Source organism: Myxocyprinus asiaticus, chromosome 6 (genome assembly GCF_019703515.2).
Source record: "Myxocyprinus asiaticus isolate MX2 ecotype Aquarium Trade chromosome 6, UBuf_Myxa_2, whole genome shotgun sequence".
NCBI classification, from domain to species: domain Eukaryota; kingdom Metazoa; phylum Chordata; class Actinopteri; order Cypriniformes; family Catostomidae; genus Myxocyprinus; species Myxocyprinus asiaticus.
In genome coordinates, this window is record NC_059349.1 from 33,423,850 (window position 1) to 33,440,749 (window position 16,900).

The 16,900-nt window shown below is 37.8% G+C and overlaps 1 protein-coding gene across 8 annotated transcripts in view; it reads right to left on the bottom strand.

Annotated features, from left to right (window-relative positions):
- Positions 1-13: 13 nt before the first annotated feature.
- LOC127442188 (amphiphysin-like) overlaps positions 14-16,900 on the bottom strand; it is a 40,738-nt gene continuing 23,851 nt past the window's right edge. The window contains exons 9-26 of one of the 8 annotated variants that reach the window (XM_051700032.1): positions 16,777-16,859; positions 15,039-15,177; positions 14,481-14,603; positions 14,215-14,316; positions 13,991-14,014; positions 13,693-13,716; positions 12,931-13,107; positions 11,009-11,041; positions 10,267-10,308; positions 9,696-9,854; positions 9,229-9,282; positions 8,019-8,066; positions 7,709-7,750; positions 7,236-7,277; positions 4,737-4,931; positions 2,522-2,692; positions 2,319-2,420; positions 14-1,297 (exon numbers count right to left, since the gene is read on the bottom strand). In XM_051700032.1, coding sequence (XP_051555992.1) covers positions 1,193-1,297; positions 2,319-2,420; positions 2,522-2,692; positions 4,737-4,931; positions 7,236-7,277; positions 7,709-7,750; positions 8,019-8,066; positions 9,229-9,282; positions 9,696-9,854; positions 10,267-10,308; positions 11,009-11,041; positions 12,931-13,107; positions 13,693-13,716; positions 13,991-14,014; positions 14,215-14,316; positions 14,481-14,603; positions 15,039-15,177; positions 16,777-16,859 — 1,665 coding nt within the window. In that variant the 3' untranslated portion in view covers positions 14-1,192. The remainder of the gene's footprint in view (positions 1,298-2,318; positions 2,421-2,521; positions 2,693-4,736; positions 4,932-7,235; positions 7,278-7,708; positions 7,751-8,018; positions 8,067-9,228; positions 9,283-9,695; positions 9,855-10,266; positions 10,309-11,008; positions 11,042-12,930; positions 13,108-13,692; positions 13,717-13,990; positions 14,015-14,214; positions 14,317-14,480; positions 14,604-15,038; positions 15,178-16,776; positions 16,860-16,900) is intronic. The other 7 variants (XM_051700035.1, XM_051700033.1, XM_051700036.1 and 4 more) reach the window with 7 other exon arrangements.

Consider the following 16,900-nt stretch of genomic DNA (forward strand, 5'->3'; position numbering starts at 1 on the left):
CAGATAAGCATCATTTGGAAGAAACCAACTTTATATATTGATATGCTGTTCAACTCCTTAAGCTGAACCAAAACTTATACTAACTATTCTTTATTCACTTTATAGGTAAATTAGCACAGATACTGTATGTACATCACAGAAATGCTCTACAGTGAGGCTAACAATAGGAACACAGGAGTGATGCTGTTTTTGTCTCAGAACCAAACGATGAAGACAATGATTACTCTATCAACCAATCACATATATTGCATATTATTTTTTCAATTTCCCACCCCCAAACTCTCCCACTGATCATTGGCTTAAAAAATATAAAGTTGAATAAATACAATTTCTTCAAACATAAAACATCATTCACAAATTCATATTTCCACGTCCATTCAAGGATAAGTTCTGTGTTTATGTAATTGTGAATATAATACACATAATGTCTGTACTTACAGGGAGCTACATTTTGCAAAGCTGTATTTGCCTGGTGCAATATTTCTGAATTCTTCTCAGAACATTTCACATGTTGTAAACTCACCAGATATCCATATTCATTAGGATTTTGATTAATTTGGCATAAACACTGAAAGTCTTGTCCATAACAACATCAATATCAAATATGCCAAATACCACCACCATAGCCGCGCATGGCCTGCCGTGAAACTACAGTGAACACTAATGATGCAAATGTAACATTTATATCTGAAATATCTCAAAGAAAACACCTAAGTCCTGTGTAACACTTAGAATGGTTAAATAGATCATATCACTACAAATTCTGATAAAATTTGCTGCAGAGCAACAAAGTCAATACAATACACTTGGTGCAGAGAGGGTAAGGTATTTTCTGTCTTCAGGGGGAAAACCTTCACTTTAGTTCTTCTTTAAACGGACAGGGGTTACATGTGGAACTCACCAGAGTTCCAACAAAGCACACATCAATTCGTTGCTGCTCACAGGGAAACAAACAAAAACAGGTATATCTTGTTTTTGCGAGAAAGGTTGACCATACTATCACGTCATGCTTGATTATTTTCTTTATGTTCTGAGTAAGTATTTGAGTCTCCACTTGCTTCATTTTGTTGATTGTGTCATTTCCTGCCCAGTCTGATTGACAGGTGTCATCAGTACTTAAGACTTTGTGGTGGGTGGGTCTGTCAGCTAGCGTTCAGATCCACTTGCCTTCTCACAACACACTGAGGTCATTTTACTCCAGACGCTTTGTAAAGTTTTCAGGAAACAGTCCTTTGTGAGCTGAGGTACCCAGCTGTAACCACTCACTCTCTTTGATGCCAGTGAGCCAACCAGCATCCTAAAGACATAATAAAGTGACCATTAAAATGACTTTGATTATCAGAATGAGACATCTAGTCAAGCTGTTCAGTTTCGAGCCATAGAATTTCCTATGGGTTTTTAGAACAGCATTTTTTGAATAAGCTGTGTTTTCATATAGTTATCAGCATATGGTTGTGCATATTAACATTCTCGATGTTACCTTGTTGACAAGTTTAAATTAGCAGAATTCACAACAATGTATAATAGATCACAGAAATCCAAATATTTAAAGGGATAGTTCACCCAAAAAAAACAAAAAACAAAAAAAAACCAAATCCCAGATGTGTGACTTTCTTCTGTAGAACGAAGATTTTTAGAAGAATATCTCAGCTCTGTAGGTCCACACAATGCAAGTGAATGGTGACCAGAACTTTGAAGGTCCAAAAAGCATATAAATACAGCATAAAAGTAACCCATAAAACTCTAAAGTGGTTAAATCCATGTCTTCAGAAGTGATCTGATAGGTGTGGGTGAGAAACAGTTGAATATTTAAGTCCTTTTTTACTATACATCTCCACTTTCACTTTTTACTTCCACATTCTTCTTTTATTTTTGGCAATCCGCATTCTTTGTGCATCTCGCCATCTACTGGGCAGGGAAGAGAATTTCTAGTAAAAAAAAGGCTTAAATATTGATCTGTTTCTCACTCACACCTACTGAATCATATTGCTTCTGAAGACATGAATTAAATCAATGGAGTTGTATGCATTAATTTTATGCTACCTTTATGAGCTTTTTGGTCACCAATTACATGCATTGTGAGGACCTACAGAGTTGAGATATGTTTCTAAAAATATTTTGTGTTCAGCAGAATAAAGAAAGTCAAAGTCAAGGATGGCATGAGGGTGAGTAAATTATTTTTTATTTATTTATTTTTTACTATCCCTTTCAGTTTGCATGGCATAAAAACATATAGCTACTGCAACAACTTTCCTTAGAATGAATAGTGGACCATCACCAATGAATAACGAATATTGGAATATCAAGACAAATCACACCTGATCTTCAGCCAGCTCTGTGGGTATTACCAAAACAATGTCTCCTTTCTTCAGTTCCAGTTCATCTGGGTTTGCTGCATCAAAATCATGCAGTGTTTCAACCTGCAAGACAGGATTAGAGCAAGAAACTAGAATAAATATACATGCACATACAAGCTCTGTTCTTTATCCATGTGTTCTTTCTCTTTATCAATGTTCTGTACCTTGAAAAGGTAGCCAGAAGGCATTCCAAAGGGCTCTTTGGTTGTTTGGAATTCTGGTGTCACTCCATTGTCACTGGTTGCTGTTGGAGATGTGATATCACCATCACGGTCATCATCACCCTCGTTACTAGAGGCAGGCTCAATGACAACAGAAGGAATACGCATCTTCTCCTGAGGGGAGGCAAAGAAATAACATGACTGACATGTTGCACGTAACTCTGACAAATACTGTACTTGATTTCCCGACAAAGTTAAAGGTAACAAATTTACTTTTTAAGAATCACTTGACACAATTAGATAATGCACATAAAACAGAATACATATACAGTTGAAGTCAGAAGTTTACATACACCTTAGCCAAATACATTTAAACTCAGTTTTTCACAATTCCTGACATTTAATCGTATAAAACATCTCCTGTCTTAGGTCAGTTAGGATCACTACTTTATTTTAAGAATGTGAAATGTCAGAATAATAGTAGAGAGAATGATTTCAGCTTTTATTTCTTTCATCACATTCCCAGTGGGTCAGAAGTTTACATACACTTTGTTAGTATTTGGTAGCATTGCCTTTAAATTGTTTGTACTTGGGTCAAACATTTTGGATAGCCTTCAACAAGCTTCTCACAATAATTTGCTGGAATTTTGGCCCATTCCTCCAGACAGAACTGGTGTAACTGAGTCAGGTTTGTAGGCCTCCTTGCTCGCACACACTTTTTTAGTTCTGTCCACAAATTTTCTATCAGATTGAGGTCAGGGCTTTGTGATGGCGCTCCAGTACCTTGACTTTGTTGTCCGTAAGCCATTTTGCCACAGCTTTGGAGGTATGCTTGGGGTCACTGTCCACTTGGAAGACCCATTTGCGACCGAGCTTTAACTTCCTGGCTGATGTCTTGAGATGTTGCTTCAATATATCCACACAATTTTTCTTCCTCATGATGCCATCTCTTTTGTGAAGTGCACCAGTTCCTCCTGCAGCAAAGCACCTCTACAACATGATGCTGCCACCCCCGTGCTTCATGGTTGGGATGGTGTTCTTCGGCTTGCAAGCCTCACCCTTTTTCCTCCAAACATAACGATGGTCATTATGGCCAAACAAGTTTGATTTTTGTTTCATCAGACCAGAGGACATTTCTCCAAAAAGTAAGATCTTTTTCACCATGTGCACTTGCAAACTGTAGTCTGGCTTTTTTATGGCAGTTTTGGAGCAGTGGCTTCTTCCTTGCTGAGCAGCCTTTCAGGTTATGTCGATATAGGTCTAGTTTCACTGTGGATATAGATACTTGTCTACATGTTTCCTCCAGCATCTTCACAAGGTCCTTTGCTGTTGTTCTGGGATTGATTTGCACTTTTTGCACCAAACTAAGTTAATCTCTAGGAGACAGAATGCATCTCTTTCCTGAGCAGTATGATGGCTCTGTGGTCCCATGGTGTTTATACTTGTGTACTATTTTTTGTACAGATGAACGTGGTACCTTTATGCATTTGTAAATTGCTACCAAGGACGAACCAGACTTGTGGAGGTCCAAATTTTTATTTTATTTGGCTGATTTCTTTAGATTTTCCCATGATGTCAAGCAAAGAAGCACTGAGTTTGAAGGTAGGCCTTAAAATACATCCACAGGTACACCTCCAATTCAGTACACCTCCTATCAGAAACTAATTGGCTAACTGTCTAAAGGCTTGACATCATTTTCTGGAATTTTCCAAGCTGCTTAAAGGCACAGTTAACTTCTGACCTACTGGAACTGTGATATAGTCAATTAAAAGTTAAACAATCTGTCTGTAAATAATTGTTGGATAAATTACTCATATCATGCACAAAGTAGATGTCCTAAATGACTTGCCAAAACTATATTTTGCTAATATGAAATCTGTGGAGTGGTTAAAAAATTTGTTTTAATGACTTGGGTGAATGAATCTAAGTGTATGTAAACTTCTGACTTCAAATGTACAAATAATACACAATCAAGAGAATATGTGATTAATCTAAAACATATCTGATTTGAAGAAAAATAATTTGTACATTGGGATATCATATCAAAGTAAAAAAATATATAAATAAATAAACATAACAGCTTTGTTTTTAAGCATTCCAGTAAATCTGTGTCAGTGAGTTTTTTTTTTTAAACTTTACTGTTTAATGTGGTCATATAAAGAAACCTGGTTCTTGTGAATAGTCTGCATACCAAAGTGCAGAATAACAGAATATCTACCTCCTCTTTCCCATTGTTTTCTGCACCCTCCTTACTGGTTTCATCCCCTGGTTGGGGTTCAACATTATCAGGAACCTCTCCTGGTTTGGATTCAACATTATCTGGTTCATCTTCTGGTTTGGGCTCAACATTGTCAGGGCCCCCTGGTTTGGCTTCTATTGAACTGGCCTCTTCCTCTGGTTTGGCATCTATAATCTAGAAGAGGTGCCCAGGAGTGAGAGCCAGTGTTTGAACACAACACAGCCAACCATGTGGATGGATCAGTGCACAGCACCGAGGGGAGCACTCAGAGTGTCACAATGAGGGGTACAGGGATCAGTTTAACCGTTGTGGTTAAAACTGTCCTTGACGTGGAAGGAGATGAGAAGTCAGTTCTCCAAACAAACTGACCTGAGTTTCACCAGCAGTCAAGTGTTTTGACTGGGGAAAAACCAGATGCTATGAAGGACTGGGGAATCATGATTTACAGGGAATAACCACTGCCCACTGGATGAAGTAGTGTGGGTGGACATACTTAATATCACTCTAGTCTGAACTGACTCAAAAATAATTGTAAAATGAAACTCATTCTTGACATAAAGTGCAAACAAGTACACAATAAATTTCAAATCACAAATGTTTTTTTGTGTGTGTGTGTGTGTGTGTGTGTGTGTGTGTGCCTATAAGCATGTGTGACCACTGGGGTGTTGTTGGGGGTTGGAGTGGGGTTGGGGATTGGGGGGTTTAAGTACTGATTCTGTTTGTATATGTTTTGCTTTTCTTTGTTTAACATATGTATCAATAAAAAAAATTTAAAAAAATATGCTGAATTCAGATTCAAATAAAAATGGATGCATAGATTATACTGACACCTGAACATTTTTTCCCAACAATTTGTAATTGCTTGGTCACTTCCCAAGCTAACAATGGGAGAAAGACACATTTTTGCTCAGAGGATGGATTCACCATGGAAACCGAAAATGGTCATTAGAGGGTAAGAAGGGTAATAATAGTTATCAGCTAAATAACTATTTAAAGGTTCAGTAAGCATGAGAGTTGGGGGTTATAACATCATGTAGTCAGTCTATGCAACCTTATGAGGTAATGTAGTTTAAACTATTGTAACAGAAAAGATAAGGGAAGAAACATACAATGAAAATTCAACTTTAAAGGCACAATCTGAATTTGCTAAAACAGTGCCACCATTAGCCTTCTACAAAAAAAAAAAAAAAAAAAAAAAAGAGGATATTTGCAGGTTGTTCAGTTTACTAAATTAAAAAGAACTAAAGCAACACAATTCTAGAACATTTTGTCACAACTTGATTTCATTGCGTTCTATCAAATTGAAGTTTACTTAATCCATTTGAGTTTGGACTACATGAATACTTTTTGTAACATTGTTGAAAATAAGTGTTATGTATTTTTGAACAAAGTGAGAATAGAAGGAGACTTTTTTTGTTTAATGTTCTGTTTAATTTCAAGTGATAATTAATTTGAGAGCTGCTTAGCTCTATAAGCCTTTGATATCAAATTAACAGTGCAACAATTTCACTGTCCTTACAGTTGCTCACCGGGTATATACTAATGAGTAGGACCAACATGATAAAATTATTTAAATTAAAAAATTAATACATTTAGTTTGACGATCCTAATAAAGTTGAGTTAAAACTACTATAGTACATTGATTTGATCCAACTAAATTTTGTTGGCTGAATGAAACTGACTTAATTTGAATGAAAGAAATTAAATTGATGTAAAAACTTTCTCAAATTCCATTAAGTAAGGGCAATGACTTCAGTCTGGATCTAAAAACAAAGCTTTGTGTTTGGAATTAGAACAAAGAATTATGTGTGTGAGAGAAAAAAAGCTATTGCTGGAAGGTGTTTGTTATTGTGCTGCATTGTACGGTCTGACAGTTATTGCAAATGCTGATTGTACCTTTAACAACTTCAAATAAAACATACACATAAACAAAAAGATGGGTCAGAGGTTTTGATTAATGTCAGAAGTATCCATCCACCAACACATTCTGTTAAAAAAAAAAAAAAAAAAAAAAAAAAAATATATATATATATATATATATATATATATATATATATATATATATATAGATATATATATGCAAGACAAAATGATGCATGGAAACTATAACTAGTGTGGCTACCATCTTGTTCCAATTTCAGACATCGGTTTGGTAACCACAACAAGTTCTGTTTCATATGAAGCCAAAGGACTCTACGGACACTAATAAATACTTGAATAGTTCCATAATATTAGGTTTTCTATTTAAGAATGGAATCACTGATTTAAAAAAAAACAAAAAAAAAAAACATTTAGGTATGGCTTCATGATGAGACAAAACAAATACAAAATAAAAGCTCAACAGCATTTGTGTTACGTCTCATTTAGAGAGCAATGTTTAAAATAAATAAATAAATACCATAGCAGGAGTGTACTTGTTTTTACCAATGACAATAACAGTGAATTACATTGTTTGATCAATTAGACTTAAATAGTTACCAGAGTCTCTTCAATGGGAGACTCTTTATCTTCTGCAATAGCCTACACACAAAGAAACGTGGTTATCAGCATGATTACACATTTATTTATTTAAATGAATAATGACGCATACTGCACTGACGAGTCAACAAATCTGTCTCTGGTCATGTCAGTTTTTGGCTTCCGTGGTAGCTTGTTACTACATTATCTGTTTAAGAGCCTGGATGCCTGTATAAACCCTATATCTAAACTGTTAGATGATCATGGAAGAAGCAGAAATGTGTGATTTGATAATGCACCGTAAATGTGGTAATGTGCAATTGTTACCTTAACCATTAAAAATGACTTTCTTTGGCATCCCTAATTTAGTCAGGTTGATTTAGTCATGTTAAGTAATTTTTTGCCAAATGAAGCACATTTTTAAGTTATCTTACAAAATGCTGTGCAATTCTGATTTAATAATTGAAAGGTAATGATGGTAGAAGTGAAATTACCTCTGCAGGTGACACCTCTGTTTCTTGAACTGGAGATGATTCCTACATACAAATAAAAAAACTCACATTCATTCTATCTCCATTTTCTGTCATCTTTCCAAATAACACCACCTGTTCTTCTATCATATCTCACATCACGTTGCTTTTCAGCTTTAAATGTAATGTGTGCTGTTAACACACAAAAGCTTTAATATTCTGCCTTGATGTTTCTTCAAGATTTTGCTAGATAAAAAACCAAGCTTATATGCGACAATGCTGCATATGACTTGAGTTTCTCTTATGCCATTTATTTGGCATAAGTTATAATTACCGGCACTTCTTGGTTGGGTTGCTCCTTTTCTATGTCTTCGGTTGGGAGCTAAAGAATAGTTGAGACCATTTCATCACCAATAAAATTCTCAGGTTCAACTATGTTAAAAACTATGGCAATAATGACAAAATAGCCTTCATAGTATGTTGTTTGAAAGTCTAAGCATCATATTTTAGCCAATACAGATTAAAAATATATATATATTTTTCAGTGCAAGAAATACAGTCAGATTTTTTTTTTTTATATTAAGAAAAGTAACATAGTAATAAAAGCAAAATAAAATGATAATTGTTTAAAAAAAACACACACACATTGATGTCACACACACACACACACACCCACACACAAAAAAACTACAAGATCTGTCTATTAACATAAAGAAAATAATTTCAAAAACTTTGTAAAAATACTATAATCAAATATGACCACTGGAAAAGAGAACAAAAACAAAAATAAAAATACCACAGACAGACAAACCTTGCACTGGTATGTATAAAAAAAGTAAAGTCAAACGGCACCAAATTAATTCTCAACACAACACAAGTTTAAAAATACATGTAGCCTCTACATAACTGATAATCCAGACAGCTTCTTTGCCGTAAAATATTAAAAACTCAAAGGGATGGGGGCCTGGGTAGCTCAGAGGTAAAATACGCTGGCTACCACCCCTGTTCGCTAGTTTGCTAGTTCGAATCCCAGGGCATGCTGAGAGACTCCAGCCAGGTCTCCTAAGCAACCAAATTGGCCCGGTTGCTAGGGAGGGTAGAGTCACATGGGGTAACCTCCTCATGGTCGCTATAATGTGGTTCGTTCTCGGTGGGGCGCGGGGCGCGTGGTGAGTTGAGCGTGGATGCCGCTGGTTGGGTGTCTGTAGGGGGAGTTGTGACGGGGCTCTCAGCACCCTCAGGGCTGGGGTTGCTTCAACTTCTCCTTCAGCTACATCACTCTCTGTGGCCTGAGCCTCAGACTCCACACAACGCGCTCAACAAGCCACGTGATGTGCGGGTTGATGGTCTCAGACGTGGAGGCAACTGGGACTCATTCCGCCCGGATTGAGGCGAATCACTACGCGACCACGAGGACTTGAATGCGCATTGGGAATTGGGCATTCCAAATTGGGTGAAAAAGGAAAAAAAAAAAGAAAAACTCAAAGGGATTACACACCAGCACAATATGTGCTGGTGTGTAATCAGGAGTTTAAAGCACATACCTCAGTCAGCTCAGCTGCTTCAGTCTCAGCACACACAGGAGACTCCACAGGGCTCTTTATCAACAACACAGTACACAGGATATTATCAATGGCTCCTGCTTTCATTTCATCATGTTAATATGAGCAAACCCATGTATGTATCCATAAGCATAAAATGATTATGACATATTGAAAGCAATGGAAATAATAACAAAGTTCAAAGCACTGATGGAAGAAGATGAATATGATAATGATGATGATGATGTGATGAATATGATAATAACAACAGATTTTAAAACAGATTTTTTCAAAGAAAAGATGACAATCACGATGACTCTGATGATGATGATGTTGTGATGACGATGATAACAGTAACAATAGGTTGTAGACCATTGATGGACATAATAAAGACGATGACAACGATGTTGACGGTGGCAATGGTGATATTTGTGATCATGTTGAAAGGATGACATTTTACTGTCACTCACAGTGGCTTTCTCTGCTGGGGGGCTTGAGGCAGTGGTCTCCTCTGGTTGGGTGTCTGTAGGGGGAGTTGTGACGGGGCTCTCAGCACCCTCAGGTACTGAAGCTGGGGTTGCTTCAACTTCTCCTTCAGCTACATCACTCTCTGGGGCCTGAGCCTCAGACTTTACACATTTACAAGAATAAAATAAGAAAGACCGTCCAGTGGCACTTTTATCAGTGGACCATCACAACCCATTAGTTTATAACACCAAAAAAAAAAAAAAATACAAAAAATACAACAAAAAGAAAAAAAAAAAAAATGGGGCGATGTACTTAGTACATTCACAATCACGGGAGAGCATGAAAACAATATGTCTTACCAAAAACACATGAAATCCACACATCAAAAAAATAAAAAAATTTGGGTTGAGTAACTAAACACAAAATAAAATACAAAATGACACACAATGATATTTAACAGAAACATTTATGGAACATTGACTCCCATTGAGTATGATGACCAATTGTGTTATTTCAGAAATGGCAAAAAGCATTACTGTCAAAATATTTACAATCAAAAAGTTGTCAACTCACCATATTATCAAATTCGGCAGCAAATGTTGGGACTGTTGCATCCTAAAAAGATAAAATAGAGAATATAGTACAGAGGTAAGCAAATCATAAATACTAAGCATATAACCAGCTTTGTTAGACTAGATATTTTCTGTTCAAAATAACTCCTGTAAGAAATATTTTAGTAGATGTTTCAGGGAACAGAAATTAGTAGGGAGCATCACAGTATTAAATATGAAACAGCATTAGGCATATTAAGGCAGGGCCACTATTTATTTTTATTTATTTTTTATTTTATTTTTTTTTAATAGATTTTAGTGTCATCAGTTGCTAAAATGATCTTAATCATGATTCATAAGGCATAAAAATATGATATCCTTAGGAATAATTTAGACATAAAATATTCCTTAAAATAGACCAGCTGTTTGAGATTTTGTTTAGCAAATTATAAAGTTTTTTAATCCTTTTCTCTTAAGGAATTTTTTAATGTAATGCCCCTTAAAAACACTCTCTTAAAACCTTTTTATATAAAACTTGTTATATAAAAACAGACTATGTGAAAATCAAGTAGTTTTAAACCACTTTTACTTTTTCAGGACCTCTGAGAACTAAAAGCACAGCTAAAATACTCTTATGTTAACACAATCACTTCGGCCAATGTGGCTATTGAGTTTAGCCACATTGACAGCAATTCATAATATAATTATGAATTCTCCAATAATCAATTAAAAAGCTTGATCAAGCTTTCTTATTTCCTAGTTACCTTAGAAAATCCATTAAAAGTCTTGTTGGACACCTAAAGCAATTAAACGAGTTATTAGCATGTAAACCCTCAAAGAACTGTATTTTTAATTGTAGAACTCAGGAAGACTGGAAAAGCTACTTAAATTAAATTAGTACAACAGTCAAATGAACAGTCAAAGCAAGCAAAGGAGAGAGAGAGAGGAGAAGAGGGCTTGGGGCTGTGGACTGTGGGAGGGGTTCCAGGGTCCGAAGGGTTTTTGTAGCAGGAAAACTGTACTTCATTTGTGGGCAGGAAAGAAGGGGAATATTCTCACTGTAGTCTACTCTACTCTAAGCTAAGCAGAGAGGTAGGAAGTCAGGTACCTCTTCCAGCTCTGTATCTATTTCTTGGTATAACTTTCCGTATCTCCGGTTTGCAACTTCGTCTTCAGACAGGTCTGAGTTCTCGGGTTCTTTATGACAGAATTGGTCCTCTGCAATGGTAGCTTTAGGAACACAGGTATAATTTTGCCCAGGGGAAGAGGTAAAGTGTTCTTGAGGCTGACTAGCCTCGCCAGGCCAGCCAGCTGTGAAGTTTTCTTGGCCATCAGAAGAGAAGAAGCCACTGCTGTCACTCACCTCTTGCCAGGAGCCCTTATTGGAGTTCTCTCCACTGGAGTCAGCAGCTGGCGCAGGAAAATCTGCCCACTGGGCAAACCCATTGGGTTGTTCCCTTTTGTCATTAAAACCCATCTCCTTTGTTTTTGTGGATTCCCAAGTCCCTGCCCAATCCTGGTTGCTCTCATTGGTAAATGGACCCCTGCTGCTTTCAGTGGCAAAAGGATCAGATGTGTTACCATCAGCAAAAGGGTTCTGATTGCTTCCAGTAGCAAAAGGGTCTGATGCGAATTCACTGGCAAAGGGGTCGGCTGCCCACCCTCCTGTACCTCCTTCCTGGGACACTGCAAATGGATCAGAATCAACCCCACTTTTCTGGAACTCTGTTGTTAACCCTTGAGAATCGAAAAGATAACCGCCTGTTGTGGCAAATGGGTCACTCCCAGAAAATCCAGTGGGATCTTCCTCAAAAGGCTTAACTGAATCTGCTTCAGATTCTCCAAAAGGATATTTCTCTGAGTTGACGAATGGATCATTTCCAGTACCAAACGGGTCGCCCCCTGTTGTGGCAAAAGGATCATTCCCTTTACCAAATGGGTCACTCCCTTCAGTGCCAAATGGGTCTGAACTCTGAGTAGATTCACAATCATCTCGGGATGTATTTGCCCCACTCTGAGTGTTATCTAGGCTTTGGTCCAGATCGGCTGGGTCTACCAGTTCATATGAGCTCTTTTGCTCAAACTCTGAGACACAAGCTGCTGCTTCTTCAGGCTTCACAGGTGTCTCTACAGGTTGATCCAAGTTGGTGGCAAATGCATCACCACCAAACCCAGAGTCAGTAGGTGTCATTTCCTTTCGGACACTGCCAGCTATGCCAGAACTTTGTTCTGTTGCAGCACTTGGATTCTCATTCTCTGCGGATTCAAGCTCATCGTCAGCAATGACCCACCCCCCGTTCTGTCCAGGGACATCCCCCCATTCTTCAGCAGTCTCATACTCTGACCCTGATCCATCTAGATCTACCTGACTAGACAGACGCCATTTGGAGCTTTCTTCCCCCTCCTGACATTGATGTAGTTCCTGTTCACATCCCTCTGTGGCCTCCGGAATCTCCTGACCAAACTCACTGATGAATATGATTCCGGGCATGGGTTGCAAGCCCCCTGTATCCTCTGCCCCTCTCTGCTCTGCCCACTCCACTCGATTTGTGGCCCAGTCTGTCTGCCCTTCCTCTACACCCTCCTGTCCCTGTTCTGGCTGCTGCTCGGCCTCGCCACCCCCCACAGCACAAGGATCACAGTCTGGGTTTTGCTCAGGATTGTTTTCCATATCCCAGGCTCTAACCTCATCAGTGGCTGCCTCTCCTTGGGGCTGTGGAACTGCCTCTGTAGGCCAGCCCTCAGCAGGTGGCCAGCCCTGGCCTTCAACTGCAGGCTGAACATTTCCAGATTCCTCTGCACCCGAAGCTGATGGCGAGCTAAAGTCTGCTGCCCAATTGGCAGTGAAGCCAGCATCGGTAGCCTGATCAGGAAAGACAAGAAGTGAGTGGTTTCTGTCCAAAACAAGTCCCCCCCCCCCCTCAAGATCATTGCTCAGAGTTTGACTGGGGGCCATCAGAGAAGGGGATGCAAAGTGAAGATATATTTTTCACAGTCAGACACATTTTCCTACAAAGCCAAAACACAGTGACTATGGCAACACTAAAACTTTTTGATTGTCCAGCCATTCTCACTCTGTTTTTCTTGATGAGCCAAACCCGTCTGTCACAGGACAGATCATAGTCTTAGAGACCCGATTTTGGTTATAAATACATTTTGACTAAATATCTTGGTGTGTTTTGCCTTTGCAGGCCAGCATAGATTGCAGAAACTAAACAGGAATATTTTGACTGAGAACTAGAATATTTAAACTGGGAAGCAATGTCATACTGGAGAAATGGCAAACAAATGTGTTCATTAAGTTTTAAGATTTATGTCAAATTATTATTTAAGAATAGGTTAATTGTTATTTTTCAAAAGCCTCAAAGGCTATTGGTTAAATCTGTCCCAAACTTTAATTACATTTCATTTGTTTTCTGCCAGGACACTCTTGACAGTCATTACTTACAGGCTGTGCAGGCTCTGCATTTCCCTAGAAATGAACAAAGATATCAGAGATATTTGCTGTCAAATTCATTCTCAGCTGGAGCATAATAATGTAAGCTTGTCATGAAAATATAGCGATACATTCATATTTCATGTCAGAGGAAATGTATTGTTTCAACAGAGTACAAATCTAGGCCATTGCTTTTGGCACAAGATAGGAGAATTCTGTCAGTATGCTTTTTATACAGTAGCACCAAGATATTTCTCCTTTACATCAATCCATATAGATGAAAGATCACACTGAAAAGAAGCAGACTCACCGCCCAAAGATCCCAAGGTAGTGTCTGTGAGAAAAGAATTATGCACAAAGTTATCCTTATGTCTGGGTGGTTAGAATATTGATTAATATTGCATGATCAATAACAACAGAGACACCATAAAGATTGCTAATCTATTCGAGTTTAATTTGACTGTCTATAAATAAAACCTTTTATTGCATGTGTTAATGTAATACAATTAAGCATAGCAGAGAGTAAAGAAGGACCTGAGATATGGGTGATTGGGTCTGCCCAATAGGTGTATTTATATCAGGCTTAAACGGATCAAAATCCAAGTCCAGGAGAGATTCTCCGGGTTTCTCGTTTGGCTAAAACAAGGAAATAAAAAATAAAACCAGAATTACTATTCAATATGTGATCATATTAAGTGTTGAATATTACATTAAAAATGTTTTTACTCTTAACACCTTTTTTTCTTAACCTAGCTGTCCATTTTACTGAAAAAGTGAGACTCCTGTGAATGTACACTCACCTGTGGTAAGGTAACACTGATCTCTGGAAAGCCTCCGTCGAACAGGTCTATTATCTGCTCTTGTTGCAGCTCCCTGGTTGGAGTAACTTTTGGAGGAGGAGGTTTTGGAGGTCCCATCTTAAGCTGATAGTGTATCATAACAATTAAGCATGTGAAATATTAAAGAATAGCTCAAGTAAGAGCTACCATATACAATAATTACAATGCAACACTTCATATTTTACAAATACAATAGACTTAGGTGACCTCTTCAGCTGCTTTCCATATAATTGCCTATCCTACTCAAGTGGAAGAGCTGTATCTACATCTTGTAGTGCTGCACATCATTAATGAGCTACGAATTTCCTAACTGTTTGCATCTTCATCCAGAATGGTACAGAAAACCAATAGCGTAAACATGTTGATAAGAATGCAGCATATGGTTCTTTATGGACTACTGTCATTACAGCAGTAATACATATAATAGAAGAATACAAACATTGTGCAATTGTTGTTTATAGGTGTAGCACAAGGACAATCCTAACAACTGTCATGTCTTGGTGGTGTTTTAAACCTGACCTGTGAAGGGGATTTGGGTCGAGGAGGGCCAGGGGAGCTGGGCCTCAGTATGTGGTTGGGGCTGGCAGCTGGGCTGCTGTCTGGGCTTTCATCATCAGGAGGGGTGGGGGTCCTGGCTAATCGGAGTGGTCCCGAGTCACTGTCAACACAAAAAACATCACCACAAATAACACATTTTTGAATTGTGATTGATTTTTATATGTTATTTTCACAAGATCAGAGCCCTCAGTGAGGATTTCTAAAAAAAGTTAGCCTGCAACCCACAGGCACACCCTGTGCTATGTGACTCGTTTAAGAGATTGAGTTTGGCAACGGATCATGTCTACCACAATCAGCTCAGCACATTCATCTTCTTTCACTTTGAAGCTAATAATTGGCTATAATGGTGCACTCTAAGTCAAAGAGACAGCAAATGGGACAGTGTTGGATGTTTAAAGTTTCAGAATCACTAAAAAGTAGAACTGTCAATCAATTATTTTTTTAATCAAATGAATTACATGACATGCCAATATATTGAAGAAATCAATTAACATGCATTGCATATATCAATATTTGATTAGAAAACCCCCCAAAAGAAGATCATTCAAAGGCACTACATTATTGTGGCAGAAAAGAAAAACTTTGAAGAGACATTACAAAAAGTGACTTTATAAGTCAATATATTGTTTGTAAAATCAAAACAGCAAAATTTGCAACAACATGCTTTGTATTCAGGTGATACCAAGCTTAAATTGCTCTGATGTTAGGAAAATTCCTTATTATGGGCAAAATTTTGTATTTTATGTGTGCATGTACATGTGTATGTGTGTGTGTCCTTTTTTTTTTTTTTGCTTTTATGTGTTCGAAATGTAATCAGAAGCCCAAATAAAAAGAAATCTGTGAATTACAAGCAAGGGTGAAACACATTTCAACATCATTGCAACTAAAAGGTATTGACACATACCATAAAGGCGCGGTCACACTAGGCTTTGAGCACGCACATTTTTTTCGTACAACGCAACGGACCAGGATATGATGTCACACAGGGGGACTTTTGGTTTAAGTAAAAAATACATCACAAAAAACAAATAATATTATATTAAAAATGTTAAAATATATTGTCTACTCATTTTCCTGCAACTATAAAAACATGCAGCTTTAAAATATGTATTCTCTGTATTGAGCCAAGAGGTAAGCGTGTGACGTTTCGATCCTCTACTGGTCACTGGTCCTCTCATCATAGGAATTCACTGTTCAGAGTTCACCATGCTTGAACTTTGGTTCGCAGCATCGTACGAAATTTCTTCGCATGAGCTTGGATTTACAGCCTGCTGCATTTGGATGTGTTAGAATGGGAGTGAATGCAGCGCGAAGTGCAGTGTGACCGCTCTTTAAGATCTACAAACCGCATCACAACTATAAACAAACATAATTTGCTTCAAGCACTGTGCTGATGAACTACAGTATGGGGTTAGTCCTCTGCACTATAAATCCTGTTTGTCTATGTGCACTGAACTTGTACTTCCCAAAAAAAATTTCTTTCACAGAAGCAATAATTTTCCTTTGTTCCATAAAAACACTTTAGAGGAAATACAACTCCAGTGTTCTTTGTCTACACACAATTGTCAATTCTATGCCAACTTGCCGTTTCGCTCTGTAACAGGAAGAAAAGAAACAAAGCCAAACCATTTAAATGTTTGATCTTTTCCATCAGTGAATAAGAGTGCATTCTGCATGGAGATTAATGTCAAATACATACCTGGGTGCTCCTTGAATAGTGAACATTTTGTCGGAATGCTGCTCAGCAAGCTTATTCATCACTTCATACAGCTTGTGACAGAGCTGGATCCACAACAGAGAAAAAGTTAGAAATAGAGGGAAAA